This window comes from Lytechinus pictus, chromosome 14 (genome assembly GCF_037042905.1).
Source record: "Lytechinus pictus isolate F3 Inbred chromosome 14, Lp3.0, whole genome shotgun sequence".
Classification (NCBI taxonomy): Eukaryota; Metazoa; Echinodermata; class Echinoidea; order Temnopleuroida; family Toxopneustidae; genus Lytechinus; species Lytechinus pictus.
The window spans coordinates 1058902-1075960 of record NC_087258.1 but is presented as its reverse complement, the minus strand read 5'-3'; the positions used below and the strand labels follow the sequence as shown (position 1 = coordinate 1075960).

General features: G+C 36.1%; 1 protein-coding gene across 8 annotated transcripts; it reads left to right on the top strand.

Moving 5' to 3' along the window:
* The first annotated feature begins 1217 nt into the window (after window positions 1-1217).
* Window positions 1218-16918, top strand: LOC129276803 (cationic amino acid transporter 4-like). Of its 8 annotated transcripts, XR_010295629.1 has the most exons (6): window positions 1259-1481; window positions 3453-3478; window positions 9278-11021; window positions 12483-12591; window positions 14877-15858; window positions 15940-16918. XR_010295629.1 is itself a non-coding variant. In XM_064109070.1 (4 exons), the coding sequence occupies exons 2-4, from the start codon at window positions 9375-9377 to the stop codon at window positions 15020-15022; spliced, it is 1902 nt and encodes a 633-aa protein (XP_063965140.1). In that variant the 5' UTR covers window positions 1218-1481; window positions 9278-9374; the 3' UTR covers window positions 15023-16918. The 8 variants fall into 8 exon arrangements, 4 of the variants coding, with proteins under 4 accessions (XP_063965140.1, XP_063965143.1, XP_063965142.1 ...); XR_010295626.1 differs by lacking the exon at window positions 3453-3478 and having other exon boundaries at window positions 1218-1481; XR_010295628.1 differs by lacking the exons at window positions 1259-1481; window positions 3453-3478 and adding an exon at window positions 4407-4684.
* Window positions 16919-17059: the final 141 nt, after the last annotated feature.

The following is a 17059-nucleotide window of genomic DNA, read 5'->3' as shown; positions in this document are numbered from 1 at the left end:
GAAATTGTTACAGACCATTTAAAAACTAAATTAGACCCTAAATTAATTAAGCAGAATAATTAGAACGAAAAATAATCACCCTCTTAGTAATTTCGCACAGACTTTGTACACAAAGTATAAAAAATAACCCTTTTTGGTATTACATTGTCTTGTAAAAAGTCACGTGGCGTAGCAATGCTATACTATTTCACGAATTTGGTCTCAAAAGTTGCGCGAGACTTCAAAGAAAAAAGTAAAACAAAAATTGCGGCGCTATCTTTTTTGCGTTTCGGAAATATCGCGCGAACTGTCAAGGGGGGGGGGGGGCATGATGGCCCCCAGTCTTTTTAGGGTTAAAGGAATACTTCATTTTGGTATCTAATAAAAAAAAAAAAAAACGCGCATACATTTTGAATAACTGTGTAAGCAGAGCATTTCGATGTTGAAGGGGTAATCACCCATCGAAAATTTTGTAGATGTCGGCCCTTTATTACAGAGTTTAGCTGAATCGTTTTACTTCGGTTACATTATTATAGATGCGTATTGCTTTGTTGGGGTGTCATGTAACCGGCGATGGTTAATCGGCCCTTTAACAACATCAAATGTCCTTCGCCAACTTGGATGAGACATGGCGCATCATATGGCACATACTAGATCGATACAACACTAAGTTTAAGTTCAATATACGCTCACCCCTTTTTATAAGATATATTCAGGTAACACGTATATTATTTATTATTTATCATTATTATTATTGTTGTTGTTGTTATCATTATCATCATTATCAGATCAACATTATTATTATCATTATTCTTTTCATTTTTTTTTGGGGGGGATGGGTTGCGGGAATTATAGGATATAGGAATTATTTAGAGGGGTCCACACACTACAAGCATATGCTTTTTAGTGGATCCCTCCATTTTGTCAGGTCTTTAATTATAATATTTATGATAATTTGCTTATTTCATATACTTTGTTTTGTTTCACTTATGAAAAAAATATATATTGTACATACCTCAAAATGATTTATATTGTTTGTATAAATTTGGTTTGCAAAAATTATTGTAATTATTTTCGAACGCTTTCCATTGTTCTGTTCAAAATGAAATAAAACAAATTGAATTGAATTAGGCCTGGATACGAATGTGATTAGGGCGATGAATGGTAATTGATTCTACCAGCATATTACAACACCCCCGCTCTTCAAATAAAATAAAAGCTCAGGCCTATAGAATTTCACTTCTAAATATTTTCCACCTGGTAATTTTTACAATCAAACACTGACTTCTACAGCTGGCATAAGGAACACTTTCACAGTGTTGAGGCAGTGTGCAATTATCGGTGCGAGTGATGTTCTTTATACGCATGTGAATAGGCGATATCACGTCTTCGTAATATGTGTATCCGGATTGCATAGAGCTTAATCGCAAGTTCCATTAGCCTCTTAGGTGTATGTGAGTGGTCAAGCACTTATCATTCAGGCTCAAGAAGAAATCACGGAGGTAAGTTTTTTTTTGTGTGTGTAAAACCAGGGAGTTGTTCGGAAGAAAAGGGATGAAGTTGCTTTCCTTTGATCCCATGCTCGAGACCGCCGATAATTTGCGCGCTAATATTCCTCTGTTAACCAGCTGGTATAGAAATATAATACATAATAAAGTCTTTAACAATCAAGTACCGCGCGTTTCATGAGCGAAAGCATTTTCCAACTGCAAAATGATAAAATAATACTAATAAAAAAAAACCCACACACATAGTACCCTATATCATGTATACCGAAAATTATAAACCATTGATTGAGTGATCGGAACAAACTCGAATGGTGAATTTTCGTGGGAAAATAGTTTTCCTCTGATCGACTCTTTTAGCACAAATTATCAGATTGGCATAGTGCTAAATATGAAAAGCAATTTCGATGTCGGCCTATTTCTAACACAAACTTCTGCTATGCCAGTACATACAGTATCATTTTTTATGGTCAGTTGATGCCCCCCCCCCATGACTACCACAACACAGCACCTAAACCAAAAAAAGCAAGTTCTGATATACAATATAAGCACGCGTAGAAAAAAGGTAATTTCTACTAACCTACTCACATTAAAGATCTTAGAGGTTTCCTCACATTGCAACAATTTATGCAAACTGGTTCCCAAAACACCAAGCCTCAAAGATTTTAAACAAGGACATAAATAGAAAAGCTCGTCTCTATGCGTCGTATAGCGGAAATATGCATAATTAACTAGGAATGCTTTCTATACAGAAAGCAGTTGTTCAGTACAGTTGTCCAATTCTATGATGTTCAGATACAAGTATTCTTATTCTCCCTTTTCAAAATGGGGTGAAAAGCGATTAATAAACCCCTAAAAAAAGTTCGGCAACTCAGGTTTAAGAGATGATATATTTATTGTTACTGAAGAATAAAATATGAAACTGGTATCATTGGAAAGCTTCATTATTCCTCTTTACAATGATTTGCCATTTGTTGTGATTATGTAATCATGAAAAGTGCAATTACCCCGAATAAAGGGCAAAGTCAGAAGTGAATTGTTGCAAAATGTATTGTTTTCTAACCATTCTCTCCATTTCTTTAGAATTCCGCCCAGGATGCAGGTGACAGTGAATGTTTGGGTGTCTTCATTCGTGTGTTATTGATGTTGAAAGGAGTGGTTTGTGTTGTTGAGGGATGTGTATCGATTGTTTGGCATGATTTCGTGTTTGCTTGAAGTGAAAGCTTTCATAAATTTAAAATGCTCAACAACAATGAAACCAACATTCTTCTCTTTTGTAAATTAACATCTTTAAACTTTTTTAAATTACAGGGTTCAACATTATTCCGAACATATTTAATCCGTTACCATAAGAATACACCATGTGTGGACTTTCACGCATCAGCTCATTCACACCCAGTCCATCCTCGAAACAATTGGAAATTCACGATTAGAAACAACGATAACATGATATCATTAGCATTAAAATGACGCATCATTGCAAAGAGCAATAATCATGCTTTCCGATGATACCATAAATGATGATGGCACACTAAGAAAGTGATTACTCTTCAAACCTGAGTTGCAGAACATTTATTGAGGGGTGTATACACCTAAATTACTTTGTAGGTGCCGATATAACTGTATAAATACATAAAAAACACCTGCACATTTTAAAAATACTAGTGAATAAAACTGAATATTAAATATTATTTGGGAAATGGTTAACTCGTTTGTAAAACAATTAACGCAATAAGGGCATTGTATCAAGTGCCTGAAAGAACTTATTGAATAATTGCATGAACCTATAATAGCAGCTGTCTAAGTTTTCTAAAACATCTGTCATAACGTAATCAATAATTAATCACAGAAGGGAGTAGAAATAGTAACTAAGGCGTGGAGTGGATCGGTTTCAGTTGCTATTCATGTATTCAAGGTTTATACGCTACGGCCGTTTTGTTTGTATTTCTCGTCATGTTCTGTTTATAGGGAAACGGGATCTACGCAAGTACGCAGTAAGTCCCGTTCTTACAATTATGTGGTTTCATTTTGCTTTCTAATCTAAATAATAATTTCTGTTAAAAGTACTTAATAAAGTTTTGTAAGTTTAAAGTATCCATAGCGTTGGTTATTTTAAGTCCATTTGATTGTTTTATTTTAAGTTACATCAGGTTATTTTAATTAGGTAACATTTGTGTAAATGATCACTCTAATTTTTCGTTTAATGAAAGGGGGTGGGCGGGGGTATTAAAGCACGAAAATGGACTACTAATCAGACATTTACTTAATTACGTTAAAAAAGAATGAATCCCTAGATACAAGTTGGTTTGTTTGAAAAAAAGTGATGTCCTTTCTTTGTTTAAGCTAAAATACTGGACACACTCTATTAGAAAACAAATCTTCAGCTACAAATATTATGGCAGTTACCGAAGACACAATATTTACTGTATTCAATGAATGTATATATATATATATATATATCTTTAAATACATACTGTGCTTATACATATCAAGTATGCTGGCCTGCCGAGAGGGAGAGAGGGCATTAAAAAATAGGTAATATTATCTGTGTAAATGGAGAAGATGTGTAGTAGTATTTGGAGCATGCTCCCACTGATGTACATATGAGGGGTGGCGGATGGGGGCCATGGACCCTAAAATGTTCACAACGAATAAAAAAAAAAGAGAATAGCAATTAAGAAAATGATAAAATAATAATTGTAAGGGTGAAATTCATTATTCTATGAATATCATGTCAAAATGTGGTATTTTTGGTCTTAACAAGGTTCAAACGTTTGCTCGCTCGCTCGCTTCGCTCCCTCGAATCTTTTTGGAATTTTTGCTCCACACACTTTTTCTGGCCCCCTCAAAATATTTGGCTTTTTTACGCTTCTTTTCAAATTCCCAGTTTTGAATAATCACGAAACCAATAAAGACGGATTTAGTCTTAAAAGAGTTTTACGATCCCGCGTACCATTCAATTTGAACGCATGGATGGACCGTACGTGTGGTGCCTTTTCCCCATTCATCGGCAGGTCAAGAAGTTCATTTGGCCTAGTTTATATAACAGACGTGTGTTTTCTCTTGAGGTGGTGTTGCATATAACGCTTAGAAGCGTGGTCTCTATACGTTATATTCAGATGAAGGAAAATTAGCCGTGAAATAAGGCGATTTTTTGTGCAATATGAATTCGGGAACTGTCGTTAACATCATGGTTTCCAGTGAGTCAATTTTCCTACCCGTTTTCTGGATGCAGTATACAGGTGAATATGTTGTATTAACCGTACGATTTATTTGATTATGTTTAATTAGAATAGTGGTAACATTTCCATTTTTTCTAAAATAAAGGCAAAAGCTTCACTCTTCTCTGTTAGAGCTTTCTATTAAATGTCCATTCTCGAAATCATTTCAATAACAGTTTGTTAGAAGAACGACAGTATATGCGCAGTTTTGTGATTTCAATCAGTTGAATTAAAGTAACCGTTTCATTGAGCTCTATTGGGGTTCTTTTCCTTTTGGAGTTCTTTTTTTTTCTTCCAAGTACTGCACACTAGCTGACAATGGACAGTGGGTCACAATAAGCCAGTTCGTAGTTCCATTCTGCGCATGATCAGAAGATTCTGCGCATGATCAGAGAAAGATCATTTGTACTAAAGTGGCATGGTAGTTTAAAATTTAATGAGATAAGCACCAACTTTGGTGTCTTGATTATTCATATATTCTTTTCAATTGTGTTTTTCATTTGCATCAACAAAGAACAAAAATGCGTCCACGACTGGTATTTCACTGCAGTTTGCCAAGTACATTGTACAACATGCTATAATATGCATTCAAAGTAGAAACGCAACAAATACCTTCATGGAGTCTTCAATGGTGTGCTATTCTAGTCACCTGGTATAATTTAATTTCTTCATCCTGCTATGTAAGGCATACATATGTTATATCCTGCTCTGAAATCTGCCTATCATAATGAAATAAATGAAAGGTCATTAGACCAAAATTGTCCCTGATATAACTACGAACTGGTCTATTCTTCCACGCATCTTTGCACTGTGAACTGATAATGTGGTGTTATAATTTGGACATTCTTTGTTGCAACAATGGTCATTATGTTATCATGAGTCGTTGCAGAAAAAACACACGAGTTTGGCATTTTTTCAATGATCTTTCGTCAAAAGTACAACTTGTTCGTTTGACGAAGTCCATCATGATTTTAGACCAGCAGAGAAGCAACGAATCCAAAATATTGTCAATTAGTGCAATACGACTTTAGAAAGGTATTCCTCGTTTTAAAGTAATATTCAGAGAAATTCAATGGGTAGATTTTAAATCAGTGTAAAAAAAACCCCCGATATTCATGGACCTATCCACGGAGGATTATCTTATTGTTACTGGGGGTGCTGAGCATTGTCACATCACTCCCCCAGTAACAATAGATAATCCTCCGTGGATAGGTCCATTCCGAAATTTACAGGCTTTTGTAAACGTATAATTTGTAATTAAAATATTCATATCATACATTAATGGTGCAAACTGATTCTCATCAATTTAAATTGTTAGGGCATGTATATTTTTCTCATTTTTCAATGCCCAATTATGGCTCTTTAGTCTTCGTGATGGTCTTGATGAGATTAAAGATGGGAAGTATCATGCATTGAGAGAATGTTGTATGACGCTATTGCAAAAATTAGGGGCATGAGTTCATTGATATTATACTCTAAATTACAAGGATTTAAAATAAAGTCAGATCGGCTGTGAATACTGACAAGTCGAATCTTAGATTTAGATTACAAACGTGTGGAATTAGATATAAACTGTTAAATTGGAATTTAGATCTTTTGAGATTAAAAGTTTATCAATAAGATTAAAAATGAATTCGGCTAGTCACTATTCCCATCCGCGGCAAGCTTTAAATTTAAGGTGTACGTGAGAAAGACCTCTTGGAAAAAATGTATCCCACAAGTTCGAAATGAAAGAATAGGGGCGCTTTCATTCCAGAAATGTTAATATTCTGGAATATGTATTATATTTTCACAAAATTCTTCACAAACATACCAGAGAGTACAGTATGCAAAAAAGGCCTATAAATGTGTGAATCAGCTCAAATGCTTCGAATCAACGCCTGTACGTATTGCCCCCACTTTTATCTATCATTTTCGCAAAATTCTTCCCAAACATGCCATACATCCCGATCCCCCCAAAAAAAATAAACACCAACAAATCATGTGCACTGTCATGCTCATCTGGGCGAATACATTCGTGTCGTACGAGACATTTTGACAACAATGATAAAGCTAAAGTGGATAGTCATGTGAAAAACTAATAACCAACACAACAAAAATGATTATGGGTAAATTATAGGTGAAAATGTTGTGTGTCGTACGCGACGCAGAAATGTCCCGTACGACACGCAACATTTTAAGCTCTAATGCACATATGGAAAACATATTTTTGTTGGTTGTCAGTTTTTTGCATGTCTACCCAGTAGTACTTTATATTACCACACAGTAAATTGAAGTTATGCGTTCGTTTGGACAGCAGGTTGAAAAATGTTGTGAAAATGGCTGATTTTTCTAGCGTGGAATCGCCCATCTACCATTGTATATATTTCCGCATTCTCCCGAAAGTATTTTAGACTACGTGAAACTCAACCAACCATGGCAACTACATTATTTGAAAAGCTGAGATGATAAGGTAGAGTGACCGACCTTATTAGCGAATTTGGAATGCATGAAGAATCTGGACAGCATCGAATTGTAACAGAAAACAATTTCCACGTTTTCCACTGGATGGGAAGGTTAGGGATAGTAATTTGAGTTTGAAAATATATTTATTAGAAATAACACGGCAACCCAAAGCTAAATTAGATAGAATTTACATCGTATGATAGAATACAATAAATAAATCAATATACACAATCATACCATCTTCAAATCATGACTAAACATTGAAAATAATGGAAAGAGAAAGAATAAAATTTAGAAAACTTAAAAGGAATAAGTGACAGTTAGCACACATGGGGGCGGTAAGGCAGGTAAATACACAATGATATACAAACACGGTCTTCTAATTGTCGAGAGCTAGTATTCAAATATCGTTTTGTATTACATCACTGGTGTGTTGGCTTAATTGGTAGAGCGTCCGTCTCACAACCGGGAGGTCGGGGGTTCAAACCCCGGCCGCGTCAGACCATAAGACCTTAAATGATGGGAGTTGCTGCTACCCTGTTTGGCGTTCAACGATTGAAGGGATAGAGCCTCGACGATCTGGCGCTGCATAGTGGCTGCGGGGCCCAGGACCAATTGGGCAAAGTAAATTTTCGGAGTATTTCATTTCAAGTTTTTATTTCGAACAATAAAATATGGATTTTCATCATTTCAAATTTCTCAAAATATGAAAGAAAAGCTTCTCTGATTTTGATTGACACATACCGTTACCTCTATCGACACTAATGACTCCAAGAATTGATATTGAAGACCTCAGGTGAGAACTAAGTTTTCCCAATCTTTAGCAAGTATGGCTGAGATGAAATCTGCATTGTTAATAGCTGAGTATTTTCATTGTCAATGGACCAGATAAGTTTGAATTGCCCTTTTGTAAGCTATGTTACTGAATGCAAGGCTGAAAAGGTTGTTATTCCTATAACTGATAGAATCACCAAATTCATCAAAACCTGGGGAAAAAATGGAATACGTACCTTTTATCTTCCAACTTCAATTTATTTGGTCAAGAATTTCAGATAGCATGTGTTGCATAGAGGGGCGGCATTACAGGGGAAGGGGGGGGGGGCATACCTTATGATTTTTCAAAAAGTTAAACAAGATGGAAAAGAAGGGAATTAAGGAGAAAGAAAGCTATCCAGAGAAGGCATGTGCCGTGCTTCTGTTTTTAATTCGATAAATTAGGTCGTCATGACCCAGTATCAAATTACATTAGGCCGACATAGGCCTCGCAGACGCCGATTAGACAGATAGCATATTCCCTATGGGTGATTTCACGTTCAGTGTTGACCTTTTGGTGTTGGTGTTAGGTCAATTTTTGCACGATTATAACACCAAACATAAAATGAAGATGGTCCCGGAAAGTCACTCAGTAGTTGAAATGTCAATAACGTGATCTGGATTAGTTTTTCAAAATCTTAGTAAGTTATGGAGCGAGGGGAAGCAATCCAAATTCCAACACCAACACCAAGGCCAACATCGGACTTGAAAACACCCTATGTACATGTCTTGTCATGATGTTAACTATATGGCCATAGGCGCAAATTGAATTGACCCCCCCCCCCCCTTCCGCCTCGGTGCTATTTATCCACGATATTTTCCTCCTGGCTTTAGAATAGGGTTAATGTATTGAAACACAACACATCATGAACATTCGTAAAAACGAATCGAAAATTAACGAGTCGATCAATTCGTCAGCATGACGCAATACCACAATCCTTGCGCTTACAACGGTAACGTTATGGGTTCGAATCCCAATATAAGCAAGAATTGAGGCGAGGATTTGGACACAATACAAGGAGAAGTCTTGTATCCTGATTCATATTCCAAAACGGCTCAGTTTTTAGTGGTACGGAAATATAAAAGGCTTGAAAACCGTATAGAAGAGAGAGTCAACCCGATGACTTGAAAGTTGTCTTTGTAAGACCTTTAGTTTGAATGTGATGTAATTTCTGGTATAGTTGAATGTTCATTTGATGTTTAACTATTCTGCATTTATTAAAATCATATTGATGTGTAACATGTTTAAGTTATCTTGAGATATAAAACGGCTTACAACTTCTCGCTCTCTCTCTCTTCCCCTCTCTCTAACAGATTGAAGTTTAATGAAATAGCAACCTCGGTTAGAGAAGAACATACATCTCCACTGCACTAGAAGATTGCTCCTCCCGTTTCTTTCCCCTGAGATGCCATGGATTGCTGCGGGGATATTTGCAGCAACATCAGCCGCAGGAAGCAGCTTGGAAGTGCTGAAGAGGCCTTCGAGACATCCCTCAGGCGTTCTTTAACCACATTTCAGCTGACGATAATGGGCATAGCTGCGATGATTGGTGCCGGTCTTTTCGTTCTCACCGGCGTTGAGGCCAAGGAAGTCACTGGACCTGCCATTGTTGTCTCCTATACCATTGCCACTGTTGCTTCAATACTGTCCGCTCTGTGCTACGTGGAGTTTGCCTGTAGGATTCCAAAGACAGGATCTGCATACACCTTCACGTACATCGCCATAGGCGAAATATGGGCATTCCTTATTGGTTGGAACTTGATCCTTGAGTACGCCATATCCGCTGCATCTGTTTCCTCCTCATTCATGGGGTATCTGGATTTTTTGACTGGGTACCGGATAACCAACTTTACAGTTGACACTATAATGGGTGGTGAGGTCTGGGACTTTTCTTACATTTCGCCATATCCGAATATATTTGCCTCTTTATTGGTCATTCTAATATCGGTTTTCATAGCAGCAGGAGCAAACATTTCAGCAGGGGTCACCGTCATATTAATGATCATTAACCTGGCGATCATTGGCGTTATAGTTGTGATGGGATTTACTAAAGCAGATATCAAAAACTGGCAAGATTATGGCGGGTTCGTCCCCAACGGACCAGGGAGCGTGATTGCAGGAGCAGCAACCCTTTTCTTCTCCTTCGTTGGCTTTGATACAATAGCCATGGCGAATGAAGAGACATTGAATCCAAGAAAAAGTATCCCTCGGGCTACCTTTATTGCAATCCTGTTAACCAGTGTATGCTACATCCTCGCATCTGCCGCTCTAACCCTCATGGTACCTTACACAGATTTGGATGAACAATCGGCATTCGCTGCTGCCTTCCAGCAACGTGGTGTAGAGTGGGCAAGGTGGCTGGTAGGCGTGGGTGCCCTTTGTGCAATGTTTACTACAATATTAATGAGTCTCTATAGCCTCCCAAGGTCGATCTACGCCATGGCTTCTGACGGAATACTCTTCGAATTTCTAAGCATTGTAAATCAGCATACCAAAGTGCCTGTCTATGCAGTAATATTCTCCACAGTTCTCGTTGTCATACCTGCCACGTTCTTTACCTTGTCCCAACTTGTCGAGTTCCTCTCCATTGGTGTCCTTCTTGGTTACTCTTTTGTTGCCGTTGCAGTCATCACCCTTCGCTATGGACCTGATGATATAATGCCCGACGCCAGTCCTGGATTGGAGATGACTTCGCAGCAGAACAAAAATCATAGTCTTACTCAGACAGGAAATGCGAAGTCCTTCGATGACAACTCCAAGCTTCTTGACGCAGCGTCTGCAGACACACCTGGAACACTTAAACACCAGTTTCGTTCAATACCTTTCCTTGGTGAACTTTGTCGTTTCAAACCGGGGGTGGCAGTCAAGATCGGACTTTGGAGTTCCGTTTTCTTCCAGCTCTGCGCTCTTTCTCTCGTAGAATTCGGGCACGCTGAATTAGCTACAGCTAAAGTTTGGGCTATTCTTCTTTTAATTTTCTTTTGCGTTTGTTCACTGGTCGGCTTGATAGTAATCTCCCTTCATTACCAGAATGTAGACACACGAGATTATTACAGGGTAAGTATTAGCACGGCTTAAAAAAATGTTATGGACGTACAGCCAACCATTACCAGGGTCCATTTCAGAAAGATTTACAAGTATGCTATCTTTGACATAACTGTAACTACCATTGGCACCTTGGTTTTGATTAGTTGCTTTAGCTTTGTTACGATGGTATTTGTCATAATGGCAAATTAATTAAACGTAACTCCTAATGAAACGCACCCATGGTACATCAAAACCTGTCAACCAGAATACCGTGGCTTGAAATCCTTACTGCAACTCTTTGGGGCCCGTTGCAGAAAGAGTTGCAATCAATCGCAACTCTAAGAATCATGCGCAACTTGATTTTCAATTAATCAACAGCGCGCATTTGGGACTTGCAATTGATTTTTTGACTTGCGTTTAAACGCAACTCTTTCTGCAACGGGCCCAGGGGGCCCGTTGCAGAAAGAATTTGAGAGCTAAAAACAATGCAGTTGCAATTGTCAAAGATAATTCTTGGCACTGTAACAGGGCAAATCTAGAGAATTAGCAATTTGCACGACATTTTTCAACCTGCTATCCAAACAAACGAAGAAATTCAATTCGTTATGTGGTGATAATAAAGTTCTACCGGGTAGTCATGTACAAAAATGAGAACCAACAAAAAAATGTGTCGTCCATGGGTGAATTAGAGGTAAAAATGTTGCGTGTCGTACGGGACATTTGAATTTCTGAGTACCGTACGAGGCACAACATTTTCACTTTTGATTCACCCATAACCAAACATTTTTGTTTTCGTCATCAGTTTTCCACATGGCTACCCCTTATAACTTAATCATTGACAGAAAAGAAAAAATATATATTGCTCAAGCATTCAGCTAAGAGTCTAGAAATTGTTGTCGAAACGTCCCGTGCGACACGTATGGAATCGCCCACATAGTTTCATCAGTTGTTAAATGGGAATGGCCACTTTTACAGATCATCGTTTTATATGCTATATTAAAAAACACTGACCAGAATACATTCAGAATTGTTGGTTCATATTTGTAATTTTAACAAACCGATGTTACGCGGCCCTTGATGCTGTGGTCCAAATGATATTAGAAAATAACTGGGGCCATGATTCCTAGTTTACACTAATCTCGGAAACAGGGAAATTGTCACCAGACATATTGACGAAGTGCATGACGACTGTACTGTTCCTCCCTTTTGACAGGGTTTAAAGAAACTGATATCATCAATCCCCCAAACTCAGTGGGTGTTTAGAAAAGTAATGTTACAATTATTAAAGATAATTTGGCACCTGCACTGATAATCAGGAAACTTTCAGAATGAAGCGCATTTGGTCAACATACACTATCATTCTACTACAATTCGATGTCATCACTGCGTGAAATAATTACCGGAGTCAGTTAACCAAATAATTATAATATAAACAGCCGAATTGAATCTCAACAATTACTTTCTAACTTTTAATGCGTTTATCTTTTTTAGGTCCCATTCGTTCCTCTGTTTCCTTGGCTTGCTATTTTGGTCAATATATTACTTCTACTGAAACTAAAACCGATCACGTGGTTACGATTCCTGGTCTGGGTCGTCGTGGGTAAGTAAATTAAGTTAAGATTCTAATATTTCTTTATGTTCAAACTCTTTGCAAGCATGCAAACGCAGTTAATGTACTTTACTGCGCTTGACACTTTGTATCATAATTTTAATGGTAGCAATTTTTTTCTAGATAGAAGGCGCAACATAAATGCCTATTTATTATTACTATTGGTAATAACAAAAAGGCGAATATTTATGATATCAAAACTGTTATGTTGTATAGTCAATAATGGGTCCGTAAGGCACTTTCTAAATTTGTCTTTACTACGAATGCCAACCTGCTGCATCATAATATATTGTCCTTTAAACATTTATATTATCAGGACGTTTGAAGCTATATAGAACAACTGGCACTAGCTATAATTTTGTTTTCCAGAGTACGTTGTTTCGTTTCGCTTTAGTTTTCAGCAACCTAGAATATGAACAACATTGTTATGAAATAGAATGTATTTCATTTGAACATGGCTGCTTATATGCCGGTCGTTTGGACACGATGACACATAATATTCAATAGTTGAATTTACCCTACATGTATACGCTACCAGCATATTATTGAAAAATAATGTCAATTGAAATACGATCCCTACATTTCAAAATCGGTATATGAGCTCATTATTCACCATCTGACTGTTTTATATAATTTATCATGCTTATGGGGACCAATTTAAAGCCTGTCTTTTAGCTTTGGTAAATGGTCAATAATGCAAACTACACACAAATCTCATCTAATATTCCTACGTGTATTTTGAAAACTTGCAGTAGTCGTTTGATTTTTTTACAACCACCCATTCTCTGTGAATGTTTAATGCTGAAATGGAACATATCAATAATGCTAACTATACTCGAGCCTCATCTAATATATCAGTCTTAACCCATCGCCAACTGGAACCTTGTGATCCCTGTAAAAAGCCTATGGGAATCATAGAATTCAGTAGTCAACATGTTTAAAAAATTGTAGTAGTTTTGTCAACCTCCGATCCAATGTGAATACTTCAGTATTCAAAATTAGTGAAACATGTCTAGCGCCCACTTTAGACGATATTTTCATTCTCCATGTATGCATGTTTAGTGGAGATGCCATGGCCAAGTGGTTTTAGAAGCATGACAGCCATGAAAGTCAGGGTTTCGATCCCAGGCAATGACTCTTAGGATGCCCGTGAGCAAGACATTTAATTAACAGTGCTATTTTATCCTACATTCAAATAAATAAATTGCTATACGAATTCTTCGTAAATATGTGTACACTTGTTTTTAAATAGAAATTACTAAAAAGGCTCTTCGAGTACAAATTTTGGAATAGGGTAGCAATTAAAGATGCTACATACGAAGATTATATCCTGGGATTTTCAGGCAGGTCCATGCTATTGAATAGATTTCATATCAAATAGATAAATAAACTCGCAACTATTATATTACGATAGGGCACCCGATTGAAATAAATTTTCTAGCGAAATTGCAAGTTATACTATACAATATATTTTAATTTCACCTCCTCCACATCGTACCCCTTTTAGGTCATACACATTCATATAATGTAGTCATGAATTGAAATAGTGATAGCCATATTTCAAGTTATTTACTAAAGCTTAAGGTATGGATTAAGTGATAAAGATAATATCATGCCGATTGATTTATCGTATTTTTGAACAAATATTGATAACTTGTGGATATCTTTATACGCCTACGAACCCGCAAAATAATAATACAAGTGTATGTATATACGCATACCAACAAACACAAATAATAAACCCACACACAGAAACACACACACATGTATACACACACACCCTCACACTCAAACATACGTATATGTAAATGCAGCCATTATCTGTTCACTGTTGTCCTTTTACCCCCCTTACGTTTGTATTTTGTTTGTTTGTTTTACTGCACTATGGAGTTATTGTTTTCATAACGCTGTACTTTAACATTAAGCTTGATTTAGTAGCTGATGAATATTTAGGTGTAATAGTCTGTACTCTGTACAATTAAACATCTAGTTAAATTGCTCCACCTTATCATTATACTACATGAGCTCTTGTATACAATGTAGTTAAGCACGTTTCAGTATTAAACTGCAGTTTTATATAGTCATAATCCAATATAGAAAGGAATCACAATTGGTAAAGGTAGAATGCCATAAAAACTTAGAAAAATGAAAGTCACATTTAGTTTGCCTTATTTTTTTTTATAGCTATGGTCTGCTTTAATTTAGTAGATAATTATGAGTAATATTATTTAGCGGAATTTATTAATCAATTTGGCACAATATGTATCCTTTTCTAGGTATATTCATTTACATGACATACGGCTATCGGCACAGTAAAGCAGGGAGGATCTCACCCCAGAGATTTGATAATGATGACCTAGATGCTGGAAACCATGGCAACGGATCTACAGAGAATGCTGCATCATATGGAAGTACCGATTAGGGATCAAAAGAGGGAACTTCAGGCATTCGACTGTTGTAACTACCTTCCAGGGGAATATCCTAATTCATCAGTGGCCCGTATTCTGAAGTCAGGTCTAACTGGGACCATGGTCTCACTCTATGTTAAAATCGTGGGAGCCAAAAACTAAAAAAGAAGAAGCTAATATTGTATCTTTGATATTTTGGTTCCCTTTGCTTCCATAATGAAGAAAATATTTCAATTATCATTTTGAGACAATTATAAATGATTTGAGTGTCTTAAGAGTGGATAAATTTATTCAAAATATTGTGCCCCGATTGGCTCTCCATAGTTAAAGGTCAAATCCACCCCAGAAAAAATGTCGATTTTAATAAATAGAGAAAAAACAAACTAGCATAACGCTGAAAATTTATTAAAATTGGATGTAATAAAAAAGTTATGACATTTTAAAGTTTCGCTTATTTTTCACAAAAACAGTGAATGCTCAACTTAGTGACATGCAAATAATAACAATGATATTAATGATGAAAATGATAATAAATTTGGTCTAATCTTTTTTCATTACCAGTTTCCTTTAGTTGGAACCATGTATTTTATTTTAAGTTGCATTTAATTGTGGATAATAGAATTGGACAATTTAGTTTTAAATTTTTGAACAAGATTTACCCTCAAGAGACAATTTATTTCAGTGGCATGTAGTAGAAAACAACTCATGTAACATTTGCGGAGAAGTTGATACCACTTTTCATTTCATACTGTATTGTAAATATATTCAATTTTTTGGAAAATTATAGAAAGGTTGGTATTTTATATTTTCAAGATTACCATTTCTATAGATGAAAAAACATTAATCATAGGTTATGATCTGCAAAGTTCCAGCAATTTATTTTATATTTTCAAGATTACTATTTCTATAGATGAAAACACATTAATCATAGGTTATGATCTGCAAAGTTCCAGCAATGTTATGTGTAATTTATTTTGTGTTATTGCTCAATTTGTTATTTATCGAAATTACATAAAAAGCATATTCAAAGGAAAATGATATGATGCAAATTCTTTATGGATTGAATTCAAGCTTGCTATGATTATTTATTTAGAAAGTTTATGTAAACAAAAAAGCAAGTTCGGAATTTTATAAAAATGTGATATTCAAAAAATTATTGCATTATTGAAGTGAATTGATTTTTTTTTATTGTTTTTTTTATATATGTACATGTTATTGTGAATAAATACCTCGATTAAGAGGATAAAAGAAAAAAAATAATGATAATAATACTAATATTAACGGTATATTTACGCAGGGTAGACACTTAGTTCCGAAAACTGTTCTCCTAGCGGACCTACGACTCTCCAAATGAGACAGACGATGATGTATCTCACTCACTATTTTTATTTTATGAATTACACAATATTTCATTTATTTATACAGATTTGACAATAATGACCAACTTGACTTAACCATATAGCATTCTAATTCCACATGTTCAGGGAGGAATTAATCGTTGTTTCACTTGACAATGAAGAGAAAATTAGAGTATTTCATATTTCATATAGTACAATACACAAGAAATGGTGAGTGGATGACGTCGCCAGTCTCCCCATTTGCATACCGAACAGGATGTGGATATAACTATTTTGTGAAATTAGCGAAACTTTAAGATATCACAACTTTCTCATCCGATCTTGAAGAATTTTTCAGTGTTACGGTAGTTGGATTTTTCTTTATTTTATTAAAACCAACTTTTTGTTGGGGTGGACTTGTCCTTTAAACTAAAACCTAAACCCAGGGTTTAATTTAAACCCGAGTTCAAAAAACGGCCCACTGAGCTGAGGCGTCTCGAAATCCCTTTTCAAATTATAAAGAACCTGCATGTTGCTCGAACCTAAAGACTTGCAATAAAAAGCCAAGGAAATCAGTCGATGATATACGTGTATTGTTGTTCGCAGCCGAGAGTGTATTCAGTATCAGTCAGATACTAAAGTCCACCCCATTTGGAACCAAGTCTCTTGTAACTTTGCCATTATCGTCACTTCCATGCAAACTATGACTGTGAT

Bases quoted from the DNA above. Each gene is read 5' to 3' on its own strand.
- LOC129276803 (XM_064109070.1), top strand. From the start codon at position 9,375: ATGGATTGCTGCGGGGATATTTGCAGCAACATCAGCCGCAGGAAGCAG. The intron at 11,022-12,482 runs GTAAGTATTAGC...TATCTTTTTTAG, and splicing joins ACACACGAGATTATTACAGG to GTCCCATTCGTTCCTCTGTT. The intron at 12,592-14,876 runs GTAAGTAAATTA...ATCCTTTTCTAG, and splicing joins CCTGGTCTGGGTCGTCGTGG to GTATATTCATTTACATGACA.